Source organism: Peromyscus leucopus, chromosome 8b (genome assembly GCF_004664715.2).
Source record: "Peromyscus leucopus breed LL Stock chromosome 8b, UCI_PerLeu_2.1, whole genome shotgun sequence".
NCBI classification, from domain to species: domain Eukaryota; kingdom Metazoa; phylum Chordata; class Mammalia; order Rodentia; family Cricetidae; genus Peromyscus; species Peromyscus leucopus.
Window position 1 is genome coordinate 96309733 of NC_051086.1, and position 20707 is coordinate 96330439.

At 53.6% G+C, this 20707-nt stretch overlaps 3 protein-coding genes and 1 long non-coding RNA gene across 6 annotated transcripts; 1 reads left to right on the plus strand and 3 right to left on the minus strand.

Annotated features, from left to right (window-relative positions):
• The first annotated feature begins 14 nt into the window (after nt 1-14).
• LOC119087051 lies at nt 15-16204 on the plus strand. 3 transcript variants are annotated; one of them, XR_005090502.1, is made up of 4 exons: nt 15-319; nt 10289-10388; nt 10708-10839; nt 15956-16204. It is a non-coding gene; the product is annotated as an uncharacterized LOC119087051 (long non-coding RNA). The 3 variants fall into 3 exon arrangements; XR_005090501.1 differs by lacking the exon at nt 15956-16204 and adding an exon at nt 11885-15433 and having other exon boundaries at nt 16-319; XR_005090500.1 differs by lacking the exon at nt 15956-16204 and having other exon boundaries at nt 23-319; nt 10708-15433.
• Nucleotides 962-3684, minus strand: Hoxb5 (homeobox B5). The gene is made up of 2 exons (XM_028869022.2): nt 2871-3684; nt 962-2195 (listed from the first exon to the last, which is right to left on the minus strand). The coding sequence occupies exons 1-2, from the start codon at nt 3430-3432 to the stop codon at nt 1948-1950; spliced, it is 810 nt and encodes a 269-aa protein (XP_028724855.1). The 5' UTR covers nt 3433-3684; the 3' UTR covers nt 962-1947.
• Nucleotides 5687-7985, minus strand: Hoxb6 (homeobox B6). The gene is made up of 2 exons (XM_028869024.2): nt 7497-7985; nt 5687-6418 (listed from the first exon to the last, which is right to left on the minus strand). Exons 1-2 carry the CDS (start codon nt 7909-7911, stop codon nt 6159-6161), a joined length of 675 nt encoding a protein of 224 aa, XP_028724857.1. The 5' UTR covers nt 7912-7985; the 3' UTR covers nt 5687-6158.
• Nucleotides 16205-17008: 804 nt separating the features above from the next.
• Hoxb7 (homeobox B7) lies at nt 17009-20564 on the minus strand. Its single transcript, XM_028869121.2, has 2 exons — nt 20017-20564; nt 17009-17788 (listed from the first exon to the last, which is right to left on the minus strand). The coding sequence occupies exons 1-2, from the start codon at nt 20414-20416 to the stop codon at nt 17535-17537; spliced, it is 654 nt and encodes a 217-aa protein (XP_028724954.1). The 5' UTR covers nt 20417-20564; the 3' UTR covers nt 17009-17534.
• Between the last annotated feature and the right edge of the window lie 143 nt (nt 20565-20707).

The following is a 20707-nucleotide window of genomic DNA, read 5'->3' on the forward strand; positions in this document are numbered from 1 at the left end:
ACCGCGCGGTGTCAACTCCCCAAAACCATAAAACTAACTTTATGGACCTCACGTGACTTTCTCGAGCCAGTGAGGGGTATCTGTCTGACTTCTCGGCGATTTTTACGATCTAACTTCGAGATAAAACCCCTATCCATTTGACATCTAAATGTCATAGCGACTTTTGGGATAGTTTGCTCTCGGTAAAGGGGGACACAGTCATGGGGTGAGAGGGAAGGAGGGCCCAATACACCCTCCAAGACCCTCGCCATCTCCTCACCGGCTCCCCCTCCCCCCAGGTCCTGTAAGAAGTTGGGCCCAGCTGGAAGGGATTGACCGGGTAAGTGTCCAGACTTGACTCTTATGCTCAGGGTGGAGGCTGAACTGGATGGAGGAAGACTGGGCCCTGGTCCTGAACCAGGCTGGAGAGGGAACCAGGGGTCTTTCAGGAAGAACCCCAACCAAGAGGGGAAGGTCAGTTGGGACCCCTGGAGAGGAGGACCCCCTGAAAAGTGCAGAGAAGGCCAACCTTTGAAGGAAACCTTTGAAATTGAGCTGTTTTTTTTTTGTTTTTTGTTTTTTCCTTAATGGGTGGCAGAGCTGAACTGGGGTTTGGAACAGGAGACAGGGCATCTGGGCAGGCCTTTACCAGCCTCAAAAGATCAGGAGCCTTACTGCTCAGGACTTAGGCACAAATAACTCTTCCTGGAGTGCCCCCCCCCAGACTTTGCCACTCAGCTGGAGTGAAGTCAGGATGGACTTCAGCTAAGGCCCATCTGAAGTTCCTGGGCCTCTCAGCGCCCCAGGCATGAAGGCCTGTCTCCTGGCCCAAGCTAGGGACTTAGTTGGCTTCAAGGAGTTTCTGGTGGGCACCCTACTTTCCCTTCTCTGTGGCCTAGGTTTATGGAAGATGATCTTAGGACAGTTTGTGCCCAGTGGTCAAAGAGGCAGACCCTCGGATAAAAGACAAGTGGAAGGGCCATGGAGTGGGGGAGACATTTATTTGACTTCAAGGAAAGCTACACACATACCAAAAGCTAACCACTGAGACAGGCCTGGCCAAGACAGATTCCACACAAGCGGCAGCACAGCACCCACCTGCTTACTACAAACGGTCTTGGAAATGGGTAAGGAAGGAGGTGATGGGCCTGACCCAGACTATCCCCATATTTACAAGCTTTGGGCCTTCTAGCCAGACCCACAGATTCACAGAGAAAAAAAATCACAAGACATTTTACACTGAGGGTTATTTCTGATTCCATACACTTCTAGACGAGGCCTTGTGCGGCCTACCAGACAGCAGCTCTCGACTCTTCCTCTTTTCCTCCCCAACATCCACACTTTGGTCCTTCCCTGGCCCCTTCCCACCCCAGGAACAAGCCCCTGGGAGACCTGGGCCCAGGGAGTGGAAGCTGAGGAGGATGAGGTGGGTGAAAAGAGACACGATCACAGACAATCATAGACTCCATTTCTTAGGCCAGCTCAGCTGGGCCCAGCACTACCCATCCTCAGCTGCTGCCCCTTATGGAAGTTTCCAGCTGAAACTCAAAATACAGCCATCATCCTTTTATAAATAAGTTAGAACACAGACGGGGTGGGGAAGTCACATTAAACATGCGAGTTTCTTTTTCTTTTTTCTTTTTCCTGGGGAAAGGGGTGCACCCACAGACACGAGGACATTCAGAAACACTGGCAATTGGGGGCGAGCCGAGGGAAGTGGGGAGCATGGAGGGGAAATAATAATAATAATTATTATTATTATTAACAATAATAACAAGATAACCAGTCCAGGAGAGAGGGAGCCATGGGAAGACCTAAGACCGAACGAAAAATTGTAATACGAGGCTGGGGCGAGACAGGCTCGTGGGGACAGGTCCCCAGCGGGCAGCGGCAGTGCAGGGAGGATTGGAAGGGTCGGGCTGGGGGTGGTGCGGGCTCTTGGGCCGCCCAGGGCTCCTCCGGATGGGCTCATGGTTGGAAGGCGCTGCCGGCTGTAGCCAGGCTCATACTTTTCAGTTTGTTGTCTTTCTTCCACTTCATGCGACGGTTCTGGAACCAGATTTTGATCTGGCGCTCAGACAGGCAGAGCGCGTGGGCGATCTCGATGCGTCGTCGCCGGGTCAGGTAGCGATTGAAGTGGAACTCCTTCTCCAGCTCCAGGGTCTGGTAGCGCGTGTACGCGGTCCGGGCCCTTTTCCCGTCTGGCCCAGTCATATCTAGAGCAGTTAGAGAAGAGCCCCGGAGGCAACGTTATTCCGGTTAAAGGAGGGGGCACCACCGAGTGGGAGGGGGCGGGGAGCAGGACCCAGGCGTCCCCAGCCTCCAGCTCACCGCCCCAGCTCCAATCCTCCTCACTCCAGGTGCCCGCATCCAGCCTCCCTCTCTTCGCCCCCTGCTCCAGCAGCCCCCACTTCTGGTGGTAGTGAACGCTCCCCGCTTTGTCTCTTGCTCCTTCCCAGTGCCTCACCCTAGGCTGGCTTCAGGCGGCCGTTAGCCCCGGAAGGGAGCAGAGCCGCTCCACTTTTACCCTGGAAAGCTCCACGTACAGCCCATTCCTCCTCTGCTAGCAGCAGCCTCAGAATTTCAGGAATAAACAAGACCCTTCCCCACAATACACAAATCCCATCTTTCATCCTAAAGCCGGTGACTGGCTGGGTAAATAAAACCTGAGCCGAGCCTGGCAACAAATTGTTTTTGAAAATGTCCACCCCCCAGCAAAAGACCCTGTTTGGCTCCTCTGTGTAAGGAACTGTGGGGACCCTTTCGGACACTTCTTCCTCTTGGGGGGGGGTGGATCTATATTTGAGGTAAAGTCAAGCTTTCCTCACCCCCCACCCCCAACACAGGGCAGGGATGCGGAGAGGACAAAAAAAAAAGAGATGGAGAATTACCGTGGCTGATGTGAAGCTTCCTCATCCAGGGGAATATCTGTGGAGTCTGCCCCTCGGGCGCGGCTGTAGTGGTGGCCATGGGCTCTGGCTGTGCCCGGGCCAGGCTCGGGCTGCTTAGCTGGCTTGCCGCTTCCTCGGGCTCGGAGGATGCGCTGGCCTCGTCTATTTCGGTGAAATTGGCGCTGGAGCTGGCTGGGGTCGCCTGGTCGGAAGGGGACGAAGCAGCGGGCTTGGCGCCGTGGCTGTCGCCGTTGGTGCAGGGCAGGGACTCGGGCGAGGACAGGGAGCAGCTGGACGTCGCCTGCCTGAAGCGGGGCTCCTGGGCTGACGCGGGGAAGGCGCGCGAGCTCTCGCCCACCGCCCCAAAGTGGCTGGAGGAGGCCGAGGAGCGGTTGACGCTGAGATCCATCCCATTGTAATTGTAGCCGTAAGAGCCGGTGTGCATGGCAGCGGGATCCCTGTAAGAGCCGCTCAGAGAGCTGCCACTGCCATAATTTAGCAACTGATAGTCCGGGCCATTTGGATAACGCCCCGAGAAGGAGTTTACAAAGTACGAGCTCATTTGGGTGATTTTGGAGGGCTTGATTTGTGGATCGTGGTCGTTATAACCCTGTGCTTCACGATTTATGATGTATTAATGAATTATAGCGATGCACTGTACTTCGTTTTGCTATGTATGCGGCCAAATATGGGGGGGGTTGGAAGGGGGATGGGGGGGCGTTAGGGAATCACGTGCTTTTGTTGACCAGTCGTAAATTCTCGCTGATGACCTCAAGAGGTAATTCATGCTCTATGGTTACAAATAATGACGATCCGAGAATCGTTAGGGCCGATTCAATGCGAGCCTCCGAGAGGGGGGGAGAAAGAGAGACGGGGGAGAAACAGGGAGAAGGTTGGCGTTGGCCTCTGAGCAGAGCGCGCCACCTCCCGGCGATTGACGGGAGCGCGGGCAGCAGGCCGCCATGGCGGCGTCGGCAGCCTCCCAGCTGGCTCTGGGCAACAGCCAGGCAAGAAAGAAACCCGGGCCCGCGGCTCACCCGCAGGGTTGGACCTTTAGGAAGATAGGTTTGAGTCTTTTGCCCACTTTGCTAGAGTGCGGTTATTTCCTCGATTTATGACCTTCTCTCTGACATTGTTATCATCATCATTTATTGTTATTACTATTATTTTAACTCTGGATAGTGTGATCAAGGATTTAGTCGCCTGACCTTCCCTCCTTGAGCTTTGCCAGTCCCAAAGTTGGGTAAGGAAATGGGGGGAAGGGCTAGAAGTTGTGTGTGAAAAACAATCATTCCGAGTTATCTCCGTTAGCTCAACCAGGCCTCCTTCCTGGCGAGGAGGCTTCGGTGGCAGGTCCACACCACCAGGGAGCCGCGGGGCTGGGCAGGAGGCTGGAAGAGGCAGAGAAGCTCTTCATTTTCCTGGGCCCCTGCGAAGTTTGAAATTCTGCTCCTGACCTCGCATCCTTAGCCCAGGCCTAGGAACCGAGCTGGAGAAGGGACCCTAGAGGAGGAACACAGGCGGGAACAGGCAGCCGAAAGCGGCCAAGACCAGAGCGGCCACCGCCTAGGCGGTTTAGATTTGGGTGGTAACTCCTATGTGAGAGTTTGGGGATAAAAACAGAACCCCTTAACAATCTCGCCAGATGCCAGCTATCGCATTCGGCGGCCAGATCCGAAGCCTTGTGCTGCTGGTGGCTAACAGTTGGAGAATTTGCTCATCCGCCTTACAGCCTCCCTGGGAAGGGGTTCGGAAGACCGGCGGCCCCTTGCTGAGCCCGCTGGGCGGCCAGAGATCTCGGCAGCTGGGCCCTTCTGCCAGGCGACTATTTACTTTAAAAATAAAAAAAAGGGGGAGAGAGGGAGGAGGAAAAAAAGAAAACGGAGCCTGGAGCCTGCAGCTTGAGTGTTGGTGGGAGTAGAGAGAAGATAAGCCGTTTTGGGTAGAGAAGATGAGACCAACTGCCTCATCACCTGGCCTGGTGCCCTCATGTCTCCAAAGAGCCAGATAAAGTCGGGCCCTTGCGGCCTCCTGCTCCCGGGTTCTCATTCTCTCCCTTGCCACCGAGCTCCTACTTAATATGGGAAGGGGCACCCTGGAGCCTGTATACGAACTGTGGAGAGATGCCCAGTGGCCTCATTTTTCAGTCTCCGGAGCAATAGGCCAGGGAGCCGAGGGCCAAGGCCGGCAGATACAGCCATGTGGGCGGGCCAAAGGCCAGGCAGGGGCCTTGGCTAGCAGAAGACAGAAAAACGCTGCCGAGGCGCCCAGACCCGCCCAGCTAGGTCTCTCCAGGGCTCTGGGCTAGGAGGCCTCAAGTGGCATCCCTCCAGAGTCTCACAAACCTAGGCAAGCTTAGAGGACAAGAAGGAAAAGGCTTCCCTCCATCCCTCAAGTCTGAATGGGAGAGGCAATTGTGGATTTAGCAAGAGGGAGGCACTGGGGCCTGGGGGAACCGATCGCTGGCCTCTGCTTTTGGCTCCTGCTTTTATCTCAACTGTACCTCCCGAATTGAGTCTGGTGGCTGGAAAGGCCCTGAGGCGGACCACGGTTCTTGCCTTTGCTGTTCAGGCTCAGGGGTGACAGGGTGCCTGGGACTATGGAGTGGGGGGAAAAAATGGCAGGGAAGGATTGGATGTGATTGAGCTGCGAGTTTTCACATCTTTATTATCATCATCATCATCATAATCATTATTAATAATATTAATATTATTACCGAAGTATTTCACGTCCAGAGCTAAGACAAGACTACAAACACAACACATAGAAAATTAATAAAATAGAACTTTGTTTTCTTCTGAGGCTCCTCTTCTTACTTCTAGGTAGTATGTGCTCCTTCCAGTGGCTTTGGGGAGGGGGTAGGAGAGACAAGTCTGGGGTCAGGGAGTCTTTCAGGTCCCCGCTGAGGGGGACAGCGAATCTACCATTGAACCGTGCACGGGGGACATGGACGAAATGAGACTCGACAAGGACACGAGCATTCTGCTCTGCTTCCGGGAGACATCAAGTGAGTCCGATTCTCAGTTCTCACCAGGGAGCCTGATGAGGCCAAGGTGGGTTCTTCGGGGAGGGAGGAGGCGCTGGGGTGCTGGGTGGGCAGCCTCCAAGCGCCCAGGAAGAGCTCTGCGGGCGGGGACGTCCAGGAGAGAGCTGGGCCCCGCCCGCCTTGCGCGGCCGAGCGAGTCCCCAGACTCCCCCGACCGACCGCAGAGCCTTCTGGGGCTTTCGGGTGCCCTCGGTTCCCCTCCAGGCCTCTCCCTTCGCGTCCCCCCTCCCTTCGCAGCACCTTCACTCGGCTGGTTTTTCTTCCTCCTCCTCCGCACTGAGCTGAGACGCACTGAGCAGTTTGCTCTCCTTTTTCCACTTCATGCGCCGGTTCTGAAACCAGATCTTGATCTGCCGCTCGGTCAGGCACAGGGCGTGCGCGATCTCGATGCGCCGCCGCCGGGTCAGGTAGCGGTTGTAGTGGAACTCCTTCTCCAGCTCCAGGGTCTGGTAGCGCGTGTAGGTCTGGCGGCCTCGCCGACCGCTGGGCCCAAATGAAGAACCTGTTACGCAGAGAGGAGAAACTGAGGCCTGGGGTGACCACACCAAGCCCACACACAGCCCCCTCCCCCACTCAGCCCTCACACGCAACGCTAGCTGGTCCTCTTCCCCTTCTCCCACTCCCTGGTCCCCCTTTCCCACTCCTCCAGCGCCCCCTCCAGATTCCCTCCTGGACTCCTAGGCCTGTGCTTTCTTTCCGTCTAGACTTTTGGTGGGGGAGGGGAGGGGCCGTTGGACTCCCACCTGAGCTCAGGGGGAGGGACTGGCCAGGTGCGTCTCCTACTAGCTGTGTTTTTCTTTTCTTTCCTTTTCTTTCTATCCATCCGGCTCTCCCTACCCTACTCGATGATAGATTCTGGCCCTTAATCCATAATGACGTGGATCGATCCATAGTCCGCATTAACAGCTCCTCACTTTCGTGTCCCGCTAATGGACATCAATTGGGACTTGAAGCCGACAGATAATCCAACCTGGGACCCAGGCGCCGGCCTGTCCCTCTCACTCCCTCCGCCTGTCCCCTCTTATTCTTCCTTCCTCAGACTACCACCCCTTTCCGGGTGTCTTACCGATCCCCAGCCCCCACACACACACACACGGCCAGGACCCAGTAAACTTGCCCTTGCCGGCGTCGTGCCACCCCACCCCCCACCCCCTACTTCATGACGCACTCTTGTTTTTAATGGAGTGGTCTTTGAGGTAGCTGGATGGGGACCCGGGCAGATCCGGATAAGAGAGGGGAAGGACACAGAGGAAAGCAAAACCAGAGACTGAGTCCCCTGTCCTCTTCCTGATCAGCAGTCCTAGCCCAGGCCTGTCTCTCTCGGAAAGCCCACTCACTCCCCCCCACCCCCACCCCCCGCCTTACTGTGCAGCTGGGACTTTGCAAACTTCGCAACTTCTGCGGGCAAGGGCACCGATCTGGAGGCAGGGACCCGATCTTGCCCTGTCTCCTGAGATAGCCACCTAGTTCCTCCACTAGTTCCCAGTGGGAGAATGGGGTGGGGTGGGGACACTCGCTAGTTCTGCCTTCTTGCATGCCCCCCCCACCTCCGGCTCGGGACAGCAGGAAGTCTCACTCACTGTTGCACGAATTCATGCGTTGCATCCACGGGTAGACTGGCGTGGAGCACTTCTGCTCTTCGGTCTCTCCGAACACGCTCTTGTCCTGTGCGCAGTCGGACTTCCGCGGCTCGGGATGGAACGGGGGCGGCTCGTCAGCGCCGGAGAGGGCGCAGGCCGCGTCCTTCTCCCGGTAGAAGGCAGGCGCCGGCCCGTAGTCGCAGGGCGCCGCCCGGCCGTAGCCGCCGCCGGCTGGTGGGTAATAGGAGGATGCCGCAAAGCCCTTGTCCTGGCCCGGTCCCGGCCCGTAAGGCGCGGGGTAGTGCCGCAGCGGGTCCGCATAGCCCGACGAGTAGAGCGGCAGCTGGCCCAGGAAGGACTCCTGCCCGCTGGCCAGAGTGACGGGGAAGGTGGAGTTCACGAAATAGGAACTCATCGGGAGGGGAGGCGCGCGCGACCGCTGCTGCTCCGGCGGGTTTATGATTTGTTGTGTTTTATAGTCCGAGCGCCGCGCCTATTAGTAGTATAGCCGAGATTGGGTTTTAGCTGAGGGGGGATGGCGAGGTGCCAGTGAGGGCCAGAAGGAAATACAACCATCTGATCCAACACTGACCAATGGCAGAGGCAGGAATTGTCAAATAGCACCCAGGAGGAGCGCAGCCTGCACGAGGGACCCGCGCACAAACCTATCAACCTTTTCCCCCTCCTCTCTCTCTCTCTCTCTCTCTCTCTCTCTCTCTCTCTCTCTCTCTCTCTCTCTCTCTCTCTCTCTCTTCCACCTACGTAGGATCTGCGAAAGAGACGTCTGTGCTTTTGAGGGAGGAGGGAACATTTGGATGGAGATCACCCCATTCCCCAGTGATGAAATAAATACACCACCACCCCCCACTCCACGCAGAAACAGGGAAAAGTTAATTGTGTTTTCAGAAAAGTTAACCCCTGCGTTGCATGGGCCCATACCCTCAAAGGAGGGCTGGGTAAATGCCCACGAATCTCGTTGAGAGAGAAGGAAGGGGGGAAGGTCTGTTTCTAGGGTTTTGTGCTGGTAAAGGGGGAACGAAGTTGTACGCTAATTTGCTTCATTTTAGAAACAGGGGAAGAAGAAACACCCTCCTTCGCAGGTTTGGAAAATCGTTTGTCCTGCTTATCAGGTCTGTCTCTCCGCTTTGCAAGCTTAGGTTTATCGCATCCCTGCTTCTCCACAACTCTCAAGGCTAGAGGGGCGAGCCAGATCCCTCTGCCTAGAAGACCCAGAAGAAGGAAATGTCAGGGTTATGTGAGCCTCCGGCTGCTCCACTAGGCTAGTTGCTTCTGGCAACCGGGTCCTTAAGCCCAAGACAGCTCAGCCTCCCGATGGCAGTCTTGACTGGGAACAGGGCCCCGAGAAAGAAACTAACAATCCCTAAATTTGATGATACAGAGTAGAGGAGTAAGGTGCAGCCCAGCCTGTGTGACTTCGCATCTTATTCTGCCTGCAACCCTCACTCATCTCCACTCAATTCGTACTCAGCCCCCACCCCAACTGATGCAAGAATAATCCCTGGCTACAGAGCTTTAGCATCAAGGATGTTCCAGTAAATCTAGATAAGGGGAAGAATTTGCCCTCTTAGAAATGTGAGTAGATGAGTGGGTGGTCATGGAGCGCTTGGAGTTCCAGGACAGCTAAGGCTACTCAAAGAAACCCTATTTTTTTGGGGGGGGGGGAATGAGTCTTCAGATCCTCATATTGGAGAAGAGCACATCGAAAAGTACCTTCTCTTTTTTCCTTGCTCTCTCTATAAATTGTCAATTCCCTTTGAAAGCCCCTCCCAGGACGTGGTTTAGATTTAGTTTTGTAAGGAAGGAAGGCTGCTAGGTCTTCCTAGGGACTCAGGAACCACCTTTAATCGTCCGCTGGCATGCTCACTCCGGCTCTCAATCCCCACAGGCCTCCTGTCCGTCCCTCCGCCACTCTTCAGGCCCCCTTCCCATGCCCATGTCTGTATCACCTGCTTTGCCGCGGTGAGAACTCGGAAATGAAACGCTCTATCTACGCTCTCTTCCTCTTTCATCCAAAGAAAATGAGCACAGATTCCCCAGCTGAGGGACGCACTGTATTTCTAACATTCTAATATGCGCACACAGGCCAGACAGTTTAGAGTAACAACTTCCCTTCCAACCTGAATATAGGGAGGACTGAGTCATAAGATGATGTTGGAGGCCAGGCCAGGCTAGGTTGACCCATCTCTGCCTTGTTCTTTGGGCTCCTTTTTGTGGTCCAGCTCTGTCTACTGATAATAGGAAAGGGCCGAGGGTGGGTGATCAAGGGTGAGGATTTCTTCGGCTGGGCTGCAAAGTGGCCTCTGAAGCTCTTTGAACTCAAAGCTACTGCTAGGCTGTTCTTTTGTGGCACAATGACCATCCCTGGGTGTCTCTCTTAGCCTTAATCCATGTGGGGGGGGGAGTGTTAAAAGAATCTCAGACCTCCTTAATGATGCAGAAAGCAGAAATGCTCCAATCTAGAAATGGCTGGGCCTATACTGAGAGAGGAGTAGACGCTGTTTCAGCAAGGGAACAGGATGCAAAAGAATATTTACAGTCACCCCCATCTTGCCACTGAGGATGGGCCTTGGGCCTCTCAGCCCTGCTCCCTGGTCATAATGTCCTCATCATGGGAAAGATGGTATAATTGCCCATGTTTAAAAAAAAAAGAAAGAAAGAAAAAAGAAACGTAAGAGGAGGTGAGAGAGGAGGCCTGCCCCTGTGATAAAGGCAGGGAAATAATTGCTTTATCCTTTAGAACAGCAGCCTCCAAATTAACCTCACCTCTGCAGGTTGCCTGTCTGGAGATGGAGCCACTATGGGCAGGACCAGGGCGCCTGGAGTCCAGCATGAAAGGAAATAGCGCCTCATCGCTCTTATCTAAGCCCAGAGGTATTTATGAGCGTTTATTCATCTGATCCGTTTGTTTGGGAAAAAAGGCAGGCAGGCAGAGCTGGGCCAGAGACCGCCTGGTTTCTGGAGCCAGATCTCTACTGATCTGTCTGTGGTTCCATCCACCTCAGTTTGTCTGTCTCCACTGGGAAATATGTAAATACACAGCAGGCATCAGCCAGTTCTCTGTCAGGATTGTCACCCCCTCAACTCACTGGGAGAGGGATGTAAATATATACCGAGTCTTGAGTACACAGCACAGGGATTGTCCTGATACCCCACAGGCAGGATTTATAATTGTGATTTTCTGTGCTTTCAGTCTGCAGTCCCGTGGGTAAGCACGCACATTCCAGCTCCCAGAGAAATGTTGCCTAAGTCATGTGCAGCTCAGGAGTGAAAATCTCCAGAAGGTGATGGTTTTAGGAATGGCATTTGCCTGTATGAGGAGGAGGTGAGACATTAGCTAGGCTCCCTATGTCCTCTAAGATACAAAGCTCTCCCCTCCCAGGTCCTTGATAGTGGGTACCTTCTCCTATCCCACCAATTGTACCTGGGGTGGGGCGGATGAAAATCTCTCAAACCCAATTCTCCTCCTGGATTCTGGCTGTCTGAAATGTTCCCCAGTGGGGCAATGTAGTGGCTCCCACAGACTGGAAAGAGGCTCTTTGCTTGGACACCCTGCCCTAAAATCGACTAGTCCAAATCGAGGTACAAAGACCTCATTTCCATTATGCAAATGAGCGGCATCCTCTCTGATCTTCTAGGAGTAGTGGGAGAGCCTTCGCCCCACCACCCCCCACCCCTCCCGGTTCACCCTTACCCTAAGAGCCCCGAAGTGTTTCAAGCCTCTGTAGTAGCTTGATTTCCCTTCCCTACATTTCCTTCTGATTGCTCAAAGGAAAAAAAAAATTTAGGAGGGCCTCAGACCTGCCTGCCAGATCCCTCGGGGCCTCCCGCAGAGCGACTCACTGAGCCTGGCCATCCAGCCGCCAGAAAGTCACTCTCTCGAAGCAGAAGGGGGAAAAGCTTAAAGATCTGCTTCAGAGAGAGGCTCAGACTCTAGAGTCGTCTAGGGCGCGGGGGGGGGGGGGTTCCCCCGGCACTACAGGGCCTCTAGACCCACAGCTCCCAGCCAGACCTTAGTAACACCTTGGCCAGCCCAGCACGGCAGGCAATTTCCTGGAGCCCCCGCCCAGGAACGGGGGCCACCGCACCTTGAAAGGGGCAGCCAGCGCTTCCTTTTGCGGCTTGAAAGCCCGAGCTAATCAGTAACCGGTGAGACCGGGGCCAAGACTCCAATACCGAGGCGGAGGAGGCGCGCACCCAGCCCTTACCACCCCCTTCTGGGAAAGCGGTTCCGTTAACCGGGTGTGAGGGGTCCCACAGGATCGGAAATTACAGAGGTTTTGGTTCTTTGATGGTTTCTCGTCACTCCCGATTTTCCACCAAAGCATTTTTTTTTTTTTTTTGCGTCGATTTCGCTTGAAACGATCCAGATTGGGGGAGGGGACCAACACTCCCTTGCAGACACCAACAGTTTCCAGAAAACTCAGTTCAACTCCTTCACCACGGGCTCGCCAGCTTAGGAATTGGCAAGAGCCACAAACCAACTGGAAGAACACAGACTGGGTTTGTCTTTTAACAACCGAGTGGAACCTGCCTGGTCGGCGCCTCCCCTGACTGCCCCCCCCCCCTTTTGGCTGAGAAGAAAACTAAATAAACCTTGAACAGATTTTGGCCTCACATCTCTCCAGCTGCCCAATCCTGTCTCGTGTCTTAGGTGGTGGTGGTGTGGGGGGGTCGTGGGTCTGAACCCTTAACCCTTTGGTTCAGTACCCCCTGTCCGTGGGTTACAGTATTACTCCTCTCTCGACATCTGCCTCTTCCTCTGCCAGCCTCCAGGTTTGTGGCTGGGATCTCTGCAGGAGATGGGAGAAGGTTGAGGAGAACGTGACAAGAGACTCGTTCCGTTTTCTAATCTCCACCCGGGGACTAAGATGCAGTAGAGAGCATCAGCATGGGCCGGATCCCACCGAACCGAACCGCGCGGCCCGGGCTCCAAGCAAACCCGCAGGGGTTGGGGAGTGTCGAGAGGCTAGCTGTGCCGAAGCCGCCTGTCCCCGAACGGACGGTAGATGGCAGCAAACTGCATAATTTGGGTCAGAGGAAATTGTCTAAGGGACGATTTATAATCCACCAAGACTAGAGGGGGAAAAGACCTTTACTTTGACTGGGTTTGGGGGGATTTTTCCCGTCGCGAATAGGGTCCGAGCGTCTTAGGTGCTAGCGATGAATTCCTCTTGCTAAGAAGCCGATGTGTTTCAGTATGGCCAGTCCAGGCCTGTGTCTAGAGCTGTTTATCTGGCCCCCCAAGGGAGCCCCAGTCCTGTGCCACAAGTGGCTGAGTTTCCTTTTCCTAATAGCTCTGGAGACCAAACCAGCCACACACTTGCCCCAGGATCCTAAAATCCTAGACAACCAGAAGCCTGAGCCTGAACGACCTGCAGGCTTTTAAGAAACAGAAAGGCAGTCGATATCTGTTCATGCAAACCAAACTAAATCACAATGTCTCCTGTCCTACGTGCCCAAAGTGCCGCACCTTTCTGCGTATAGCTTCCCTCGAGACCCTTCACCCCATTTCTTAGCCCTCGCCAGCTGGCCTGAACCCTAAGAGCTTCTTTAAGAATCTGTCTCATATTCAGCAGCTCTTCCCCCTCCCCCATCCCCAGGAAGCTAGGGAACAAAATTGGGCGGTGCGAGACGGGAGGACTTAGCTCTGGACTCAGCCTCCGGAGGCTTTTTTAGCACACACCATTGGATTTTCTAGTTAAGTTTCCTTTTTGTTTTGTGTTTCTCGCCCCCCCCCACACACACCAAATTTATTTTTGTGTATAAACCAAAAACAGCATGCTAAAATCATTTCACAGCCACCACATTTGAATCCAGGAAAGTTTGAAATGCTTCCATATCAGATATGCAATTTTCTCCACCAAAATCCACACACCCTATACCGATTAAAAACACAAGCAACAGATCTACCAACACCGAGACCGACAGACTTTAACCTACCGCATGAAAAACCACACAACTCTTTCCCTGCAGACGAGGCTCCCTCGGGCGGGCGGCGGGGGTGAGCAAGAGACCTGGGCGTTCCTCGGCTAGATTCCTGGGGAGTCTCCCTGGCTTTGGGTTCCTTCACCCACAACCCTTAGATTTCAGAAATGTCTCCGAGGGAAGATAGCGAACATTTCTCTGTGAATTGTTCTTTTTTATGTCACCCTAGCCGCCTCCTTGCCCTCGGCTGGCCTCTGCGGAGATTCCAGGCCCCACTGAGACCAGGACGTCCCTCAGCGCCACCGCCCCGTGCCAATGCAGCCAGGAAATCGCCGTTACCCACACTGGGCAAGAGAACCGCGTGGGGGCAATCGGGGGGGGGGGCAGGAACGGGGAGAGATGGAGGAGGGAGGTGAGCACAAACCCCACCAGGGCCAGAGCGACTGGCCAGCTCGGCTGCCGCCCAGACACCCCCACCCTCTCTTTCGCAGCCCCCCTGGCTGGAGCTCTCTCCCAGCTAAAAAGGCGGCGTAAAACTGGCCTCCGAGGCCCCTTTCCGTTCCTCCCCCCGCACCTTCCCTGCAGCGGCTCCCCCTCCAGGAAGCAGCCACCCCTCTCTTTACCACAGAATTTCCTGGGAAGCTTCTCCCAGCATCGCCCAGAGGTGGGGTTCAACCCGGTCTTGGGATAGGGGGAGGGGGGAGAAAAACCTAAGCCCCACCCCCTCCAAAAACCGATGCAAAAGAATAAGAATTGTAGAATCTCCCTTACCTTTGCAGAACTTGGGGTTTTTTCCCTTCTCCGGATTCAAATGGGTGGGGAGGGAGGGAAAAGGGAGCGTTCGGTTTCTTCTTCAGCTTCCAGATAATATTGTCCCAACCTGAGAGCCGTCGTTTCCCCCTCTCAGACTTGAGAGAGAGGTTGTTTCGCTTTTCTGACATTTGCATAGAAAATGGAGTGAGTTCTGGCTTTGAAAAATGGTATCAGGCTTCAGTCCTGGGCAGATTGTCCATTTACCCTTCATGATGACTAAAAATCCCAGATCAGCGAGCAAATTAACTTAGGAATCAAAATTATTTTTGGTTCTCTCTTTTGTGTGATTCCCACCCCTCCTTCCCTCGCTCACTCACTTCTCTCTCCTCTCCCCCCTCTCTCTTCCTCTCTCTCTCTCTCTCTTTTGCTCTATCGAACTGATATTGAGGTATAAAAATATCAAGAGGCTGGAGCCCTGAAGGACGACAGTGCTCCGACCTAGGTGTGGTGTCCAAAAGAATGCTGCATTATAACCACCAGGGAGATGATAAAAAGTTCATGTTCACGATCGCCCGGCCACATGACCGGCGCCGGCCAATCGCTGGATTCAACCACTCATAAACTTCTATCACAAAGTTGTAAATTTTCATAAAACAACAAGGAATTTATTGCATTTCTTCATGGCTGCTCCACCAGCAACCCTTTTCCCGGTCGCCATCTTCTTTTCTTCCCCTTCTCTTTTTAGGGCAACCCCAATCTGAGGACGGGGTGAGATTTGGGGTGCAAGAATTCAGGGTGGAGAAGCCAGAGAGGTCCAGCTAGAACCGGGGTTTTCTCTGGAACCTCCACATTTTCCTCAAGAGCTCTGCCTGTCTTTTATAGTAAAAATCCCCCCCAAATCTTCCACGTGGAACTCTTCTGAGGCAATAGGAAGGTGAGGCAGGAGCAGCAGCCGGTGTTGGATGCTGCTATCTGCATCGTGGTAAAAAAGAAAGCTCCTACACCCCCTCTCCCTTCCCGCTCGGAACACCCGCCCCCATTCCTAACCCTAGAGACTCTGGGATTCCCCACCTGTGAGGCCCGCAGCCCCGCAGGTGGGGGGGGGGCGTCGGCCCTCGGGGTCTAGTTTTTGCCTCTGGAGGGAAGGTGTCCTGGATGGGGGCCAAACCTGATTAGTCTAACAAGCAGATTCTCCACCCCAGCACCCCAGAAACGGGGGGGGGGGGGGGAGGAAGAAGCCAGATCGCGGCCTCTCCCGCCTAAACGGCTGCTCTCCGGACCAGGTTCCCTAGGAGAAATCCCTGTGCTCTCCAGGGGTTGGGCGGTCGGTGCTGGGGAAGCCGCAGGTTTTTAGAGCCTTTTCTTACAAACTGAAGCCGCAGGTTTTTAAAGGCCTTTTCTTACAAATTCAAATTAAGCATACTTTCCCCCTCCGCCCCCTGAAACCAACCACCTTGATCAAACCCTTTCGGTTTAAGATGGTGTTCTTTAGACAATCGAGAGGTTGTAAACGAATAAATATTAAAAATCAACACCGCAGGTCTAGGTGTAAAGGCACTGTCGCTGAGGGTTTTGTCCAGCAATCAAGGGTTTGCAAAGATTAATAATAACCCACTCTGCTTTTCCAGGTTTCCAAAAACAAAAACAAAACCTCTACATTTTATGTTGGGCTTCTGGTGACCTAATGCAGAAAATGAAATAATCTCCTTTTTAAATTTTATTTTTTTTCTCCTCCCTCCCCTCCCGTGTGTGGCCCTCAGAAGGTTCCAGGTTGGCGGCACTCAAGAGCAGGCTGAACAACCTAGAGGAAGCCCTGGCTGCGGCGCCCGCCGCCAAGCTCACTGCGACCATCCCGGCCACCCCAACCCGGTAAACCCGCTCGGCTCTCGCTCCCGGGACTGGTTTTTGTACAGTTTTAAAGTTTCATATGGATCGCCCTAGCGAATTTAGAATGGAATAGATTTAAGGCATAAAGTAAAAATAAATTGAAATAAAATTTTACAAAATCACGCTGACCCAAAATGTTTGCCGACGAGCGAGCGGAAAGCTGTTAAGCACACTGGCAAGGAGGTTGCCCTGGGCGGGCCCAGAGGCCTCTGCTTGGTGTCCTGGCCTCTGCCCAAACCGCTCCAGAGGTGGGATGGATGGGGTGTTCACCCCTTGCTTTTCCGTTTGTCTTTTTCGAGGCCTACCATTTTGGATTTCATTACAATATTTGTGGCTGGACACCAGCCTCGGATTTCATAGTCTCATTTAGAGGCCTGGATAAGAAAAGGCAAGTGTAAAACTGGAAGCTTTTGAATTGGGGGGGTTTGTTATGTTTTGGGAGTGTGTAACTGAGCATATGGTCTCATGGATGGATTTTCTTGGGGGCAAATGTGAATCTCTGTTTAGAATCCAATGTGTGAATGTACACTGGTGTGTGTCAATGTGTCTGTGAGTGACTGTGAACGCGTGTTTACTTGTGAGTGTGTGTGAATGTGAACGCATGTGTTCTGGGCATGGAGCCGGGATTGTGTGAGAGATTGTATGTCTGTTTGTGAATATATGGATGTCTATGTTTATTTGTGACTGTAACAGTGTATACATTTGTGTACTGTCAGCTTGTAAATATGGGAATTATGTGCTTTGGTGAAAGTATAAAGGGGGGAGATTGGGGCTCATTAGTTGGCAGTCTCTACGGCAGGGGCATGTGGGAAATAAAAGCAAAATGGAACACAGAGAGAAGAGACCAGTTGAGGGCTCTGAGACACCCACCCACCACCAACCCTCATCCCCTCCCAGCCACAGAGGGACAGAAAGTACAGAATCTGTTGATTTTTAATCCTGTTTTATTCTCCATTCTTTAGATATACAGAAAGAGGATCATGGGAACCGGTAGGAGCCAGGATCAGCAGCCAAGTGCACCAGACAGCAGGAGCTAGTGGGTCCTCGAGGCTCCCTAAGGCCCTTTCTGTGTCGCTACTGGGAAGTATGGGGGTAGGCAAGGAACCACAGTCCACAAAGACAGCGTCTAAGAGGCTTACAAAACAGCAAGATTTTACAAAGACCTTACTAGCAACATAGAAAAGGGGAGGCACATTCCAGAAAGCCACTGAGCAGGTAGATAATGTCCTTCCCATACTGTACAAAAACAGACAACACACTTTCTCATAGGTAGTATTTTTTTTTTTTACAGTGTTGAGAAGCCCAAATTTCACCCTTCTCCTTATTTTTTTTTTAAACTGTTTCATTTAAATAGAGTTTTCCCCCTTATTTGAGTTTCATGCTTCAGTTTCCAGAACTGGAAACTTGGGTTCTCCTTCTCTTCTCCCTCTTCCTCTTTGCTTTCTCTGTCCCTCACTCTTCCTCCTCCTCCTCTGCCTCGGCCTTATCCTGGCCAGGGACCCCCGGGCCTGAGGTTTTGTTCTCCTTTTTCCACTTCATGCGCCGGTTCTGGAACCAGATCTTGATCTGTCTTTCGGTGAGGCAGAGCGCGTGCGCGATCTCGATGCGCCGCCGCCGGGTCAGGTAGCGGTTGTAGTGGAATTCCTTCTCCAGCTCCAGGGTCTGGTAGCGCGTGTAGGTCTGGCGGCCCCGCTTTCTGTCAGTCCCTACTCACAGTATTTAGGAGAGAGAGACAGAAAAAAAAAAAAAAAATCAGTGGGTGAAAAACACCAGGAGAATTCCCATCTCCTTCCTAGTGAGGTCTGCGGGCAGAAAAAGACCACATTGCAGGAACCAAATTAACATTTTTCATATTCTATCCCACACTTCATGGTACCCTCTTTTCTGCCATGTGCAGAAAATTTTCTAAGCTTCCGAAGGCAAACACTTTCTTTTCTTCTTTTCCTGTGTGTGTATTTGTGTGTGTGTCCATAGGAGTTGTTTTGTTTTTTTTTGGGGGGGGGTGTCTTGCTATGTAGCCTCTGAGTGGCTTCTATCTGGTAGCAACCCTTCTGATTGTTGGGTTTACAAGTCCTGGATTTACAGGCCAGCCCCATCACACCAGATAGTCCTCTTATCCGAGAAGGGTGGTTTTCTCAGCGGGGAGCTTCTGAAAGCCAGGTAGATCTCAGCTGCTAGCCCCTGATGGCTCTACTCCTAAGGGGTTAGTTAGCATAGAATGGGGGCGATTTAATCCTCAGTCACTTTCTGGGGCCAGGGGCTCCAAGCCTGGCCTTTCTCTTTCAGGTGAACTTTGGGGTAAGGGGCTCTGGAAGCCATCTTAGTGTCTCAGGCCTGGTCTGAGAGGAAAAAAAAAAAGAAAAGAAACAAAGGTCCCCACCCAAACCTGCCATGGAATGGGAAAGAGGCACGAATTTACTTCCCTGGACCTCGAAAATGTATTAGTCTAACAGCAGTTACATTCTAACAATGATTCTCTCTCAAAAGTATCAACAAGGCCTGGCTACCTGCCTGCCTTCCTGCCCAGAGAACCTACTTGTCTGAGGCCATCTTTGGGTCTGCAGGACTGCAGGGAAGAAAGGAAGGAAGATCCCTGGCCTAGATGAAAGAGGAAGGTGAAGATTGTTATGGTGAGGCCGAAGGGTACCTGAGAACTTCCAGCTTAGGCCCAGAACCTGAGGAGACTTTGGGGAGCTGCTGGTATGAGCCCTCTTAGGAAGGAGAGGGGAGGGGGGCACTAAGGGCCTTAATTTCACGTCAAATATAAGCTAAGCTGAAATGTTTATGAGGGAAAGGGGGGGGGGGTCTCTGGTAAACCAACTGGAAAGTCAGTTCAATTACAGGGTAGGTAACAGAAGCCCTGAAACTAATACTCATGGTGTGAGAACTGGGTTGCTCATGACCCCCCAACCCTGGTGAGTTTCAGAGTCTCTGATCACAGTCTTGGGTCTTCTGAGCCTTGAAGTTGGCCCCCAAACCCACCTGCCTTGAGGAAATTTAAAAAAAAAAGGATGTGTGAGGGGCTTTTGGGGGAGACCTGGAGGAGGAAGCCTTGGTGTCTTATGGTCCCTAAAGCAGCCGTTGGTGACTCGGACTCCCTAGTCTTGGGTTGGTTCCATATTGTCCTAGCCCTCTCCCCAAAGGAAAGTCATCCTTCTGGAGTGATCCCCCCATGCTTGGCTGTTTCCCCAGGAGTCCACGGAGCCTGAGCAAAGGCACCTGGAAAAGCTCTAGCCCACCCTGCTAAGTCCACCAGGGGCAGAAGGAGTCAGTAGACTCATGGCTCTGGGCCTCAGACGAACTCCCTTCACCTCTCTCTGGCTCCGTGTCTCTGGCTGGGTCCTCAGCTCTTCTGTACCCCCTCCTCCCGCCAGACCTCTAGAGCCCACCTCTAATTGTCCTGATGGGAATAATCGGGGAGCGGGGTTGGCTGGAAAGGAAGGGGGAGGGGAGAACTGCTTAGCTCCACGGCCCCCTCCTCCATATCTTCTCCGGGCTAGGGCTGGGGGGACACACCCAGAACTGAGCTCTCAGACAGGGAAGGGGGGGTGGAGAGGAGAGAGACCCTAATGGCTATTCTCTGCAAACCCCAGCCTTCCTAGGCAAGACAAACGGCCTCATCTCCAGCCCGTGCCGGCGCTGCTGATAAATATTTAAAGCTAAAAGGCCCGGAGGAAGGGTTGGGGGCGGGCTGGGGGCTTGGAGCGCTGTGGCGTCTGCAAAAGGAGATCCGCCCGGGCCAGAGAGCACCGAGCAAAACTGGGGGTGGGGGCGGCGCGCGGGGTCCCAGGCCAGACTTAAACAGCGTGGCAATGGCCGATCTGCAGCCGGGAGCACCCTGGACACAGAGAGGGGTGCCCTGCGGGGAAAGGGGACCTTCCCGGGACTGTGGCCCGGACGTTGCGACTCGGGACCGCTGGGTGCGCGGCGTTACCTGAGCTTCGCATCCAGGGGTAGATCCGGAAGTTACTCTCGGCCGCCAAGTCCGAGTCCCTCTGCTCCTTGGCGCCAGCCGCCTTGGCGGGGTCGCCCGGACACACCCCGGAGAGGTTCTGCTCAAAGGGCGCGCAGTGCATGTTGAAGGAACTCGGTTCGAGCCCGTAGCCGGCCGCGTAGACACCGGCAGCGCTCTGGCCCGCCATGCCCCCCCCGCCGGGGTACAGGCCCTGCACGGAGGCGGAGAACGGGGCGCCCGGACCTGCTCCATAGCCCGGGCGCTGGGGGTTGGAAGCAAAGGCGCAAGAAGTTTGTTCGGGAAAGGCTCCTGGAGCGAAAACCGAACTTGCGGCTGGATATTTAGAAAATAAAGCATTCGCATAATACAATGAACTCATAATTTGGCCGGATGATTTGTAGTCAGGGACGTTTTAGTGTCGGTTTTACGAGATTCCTTGATATATTACAGAATTAGAGTCCAGATTTACACCAAAAAGGACCCCCTTTTTCCTCTCCGGACCACGTGACCTTGGCCCACGTGATATCTCCTCGGCCAATGATCTGACTGCCTCCCGGCGGCTCTCAGTAATGTGGAAAAAATTGTGTGGCGTTGGATTTATAAAATATGATCAATAATGAATGGGAAGGCCGAGCTCTGCGGATTGGGGCTGGGGGCTCAAGGGCCGCTG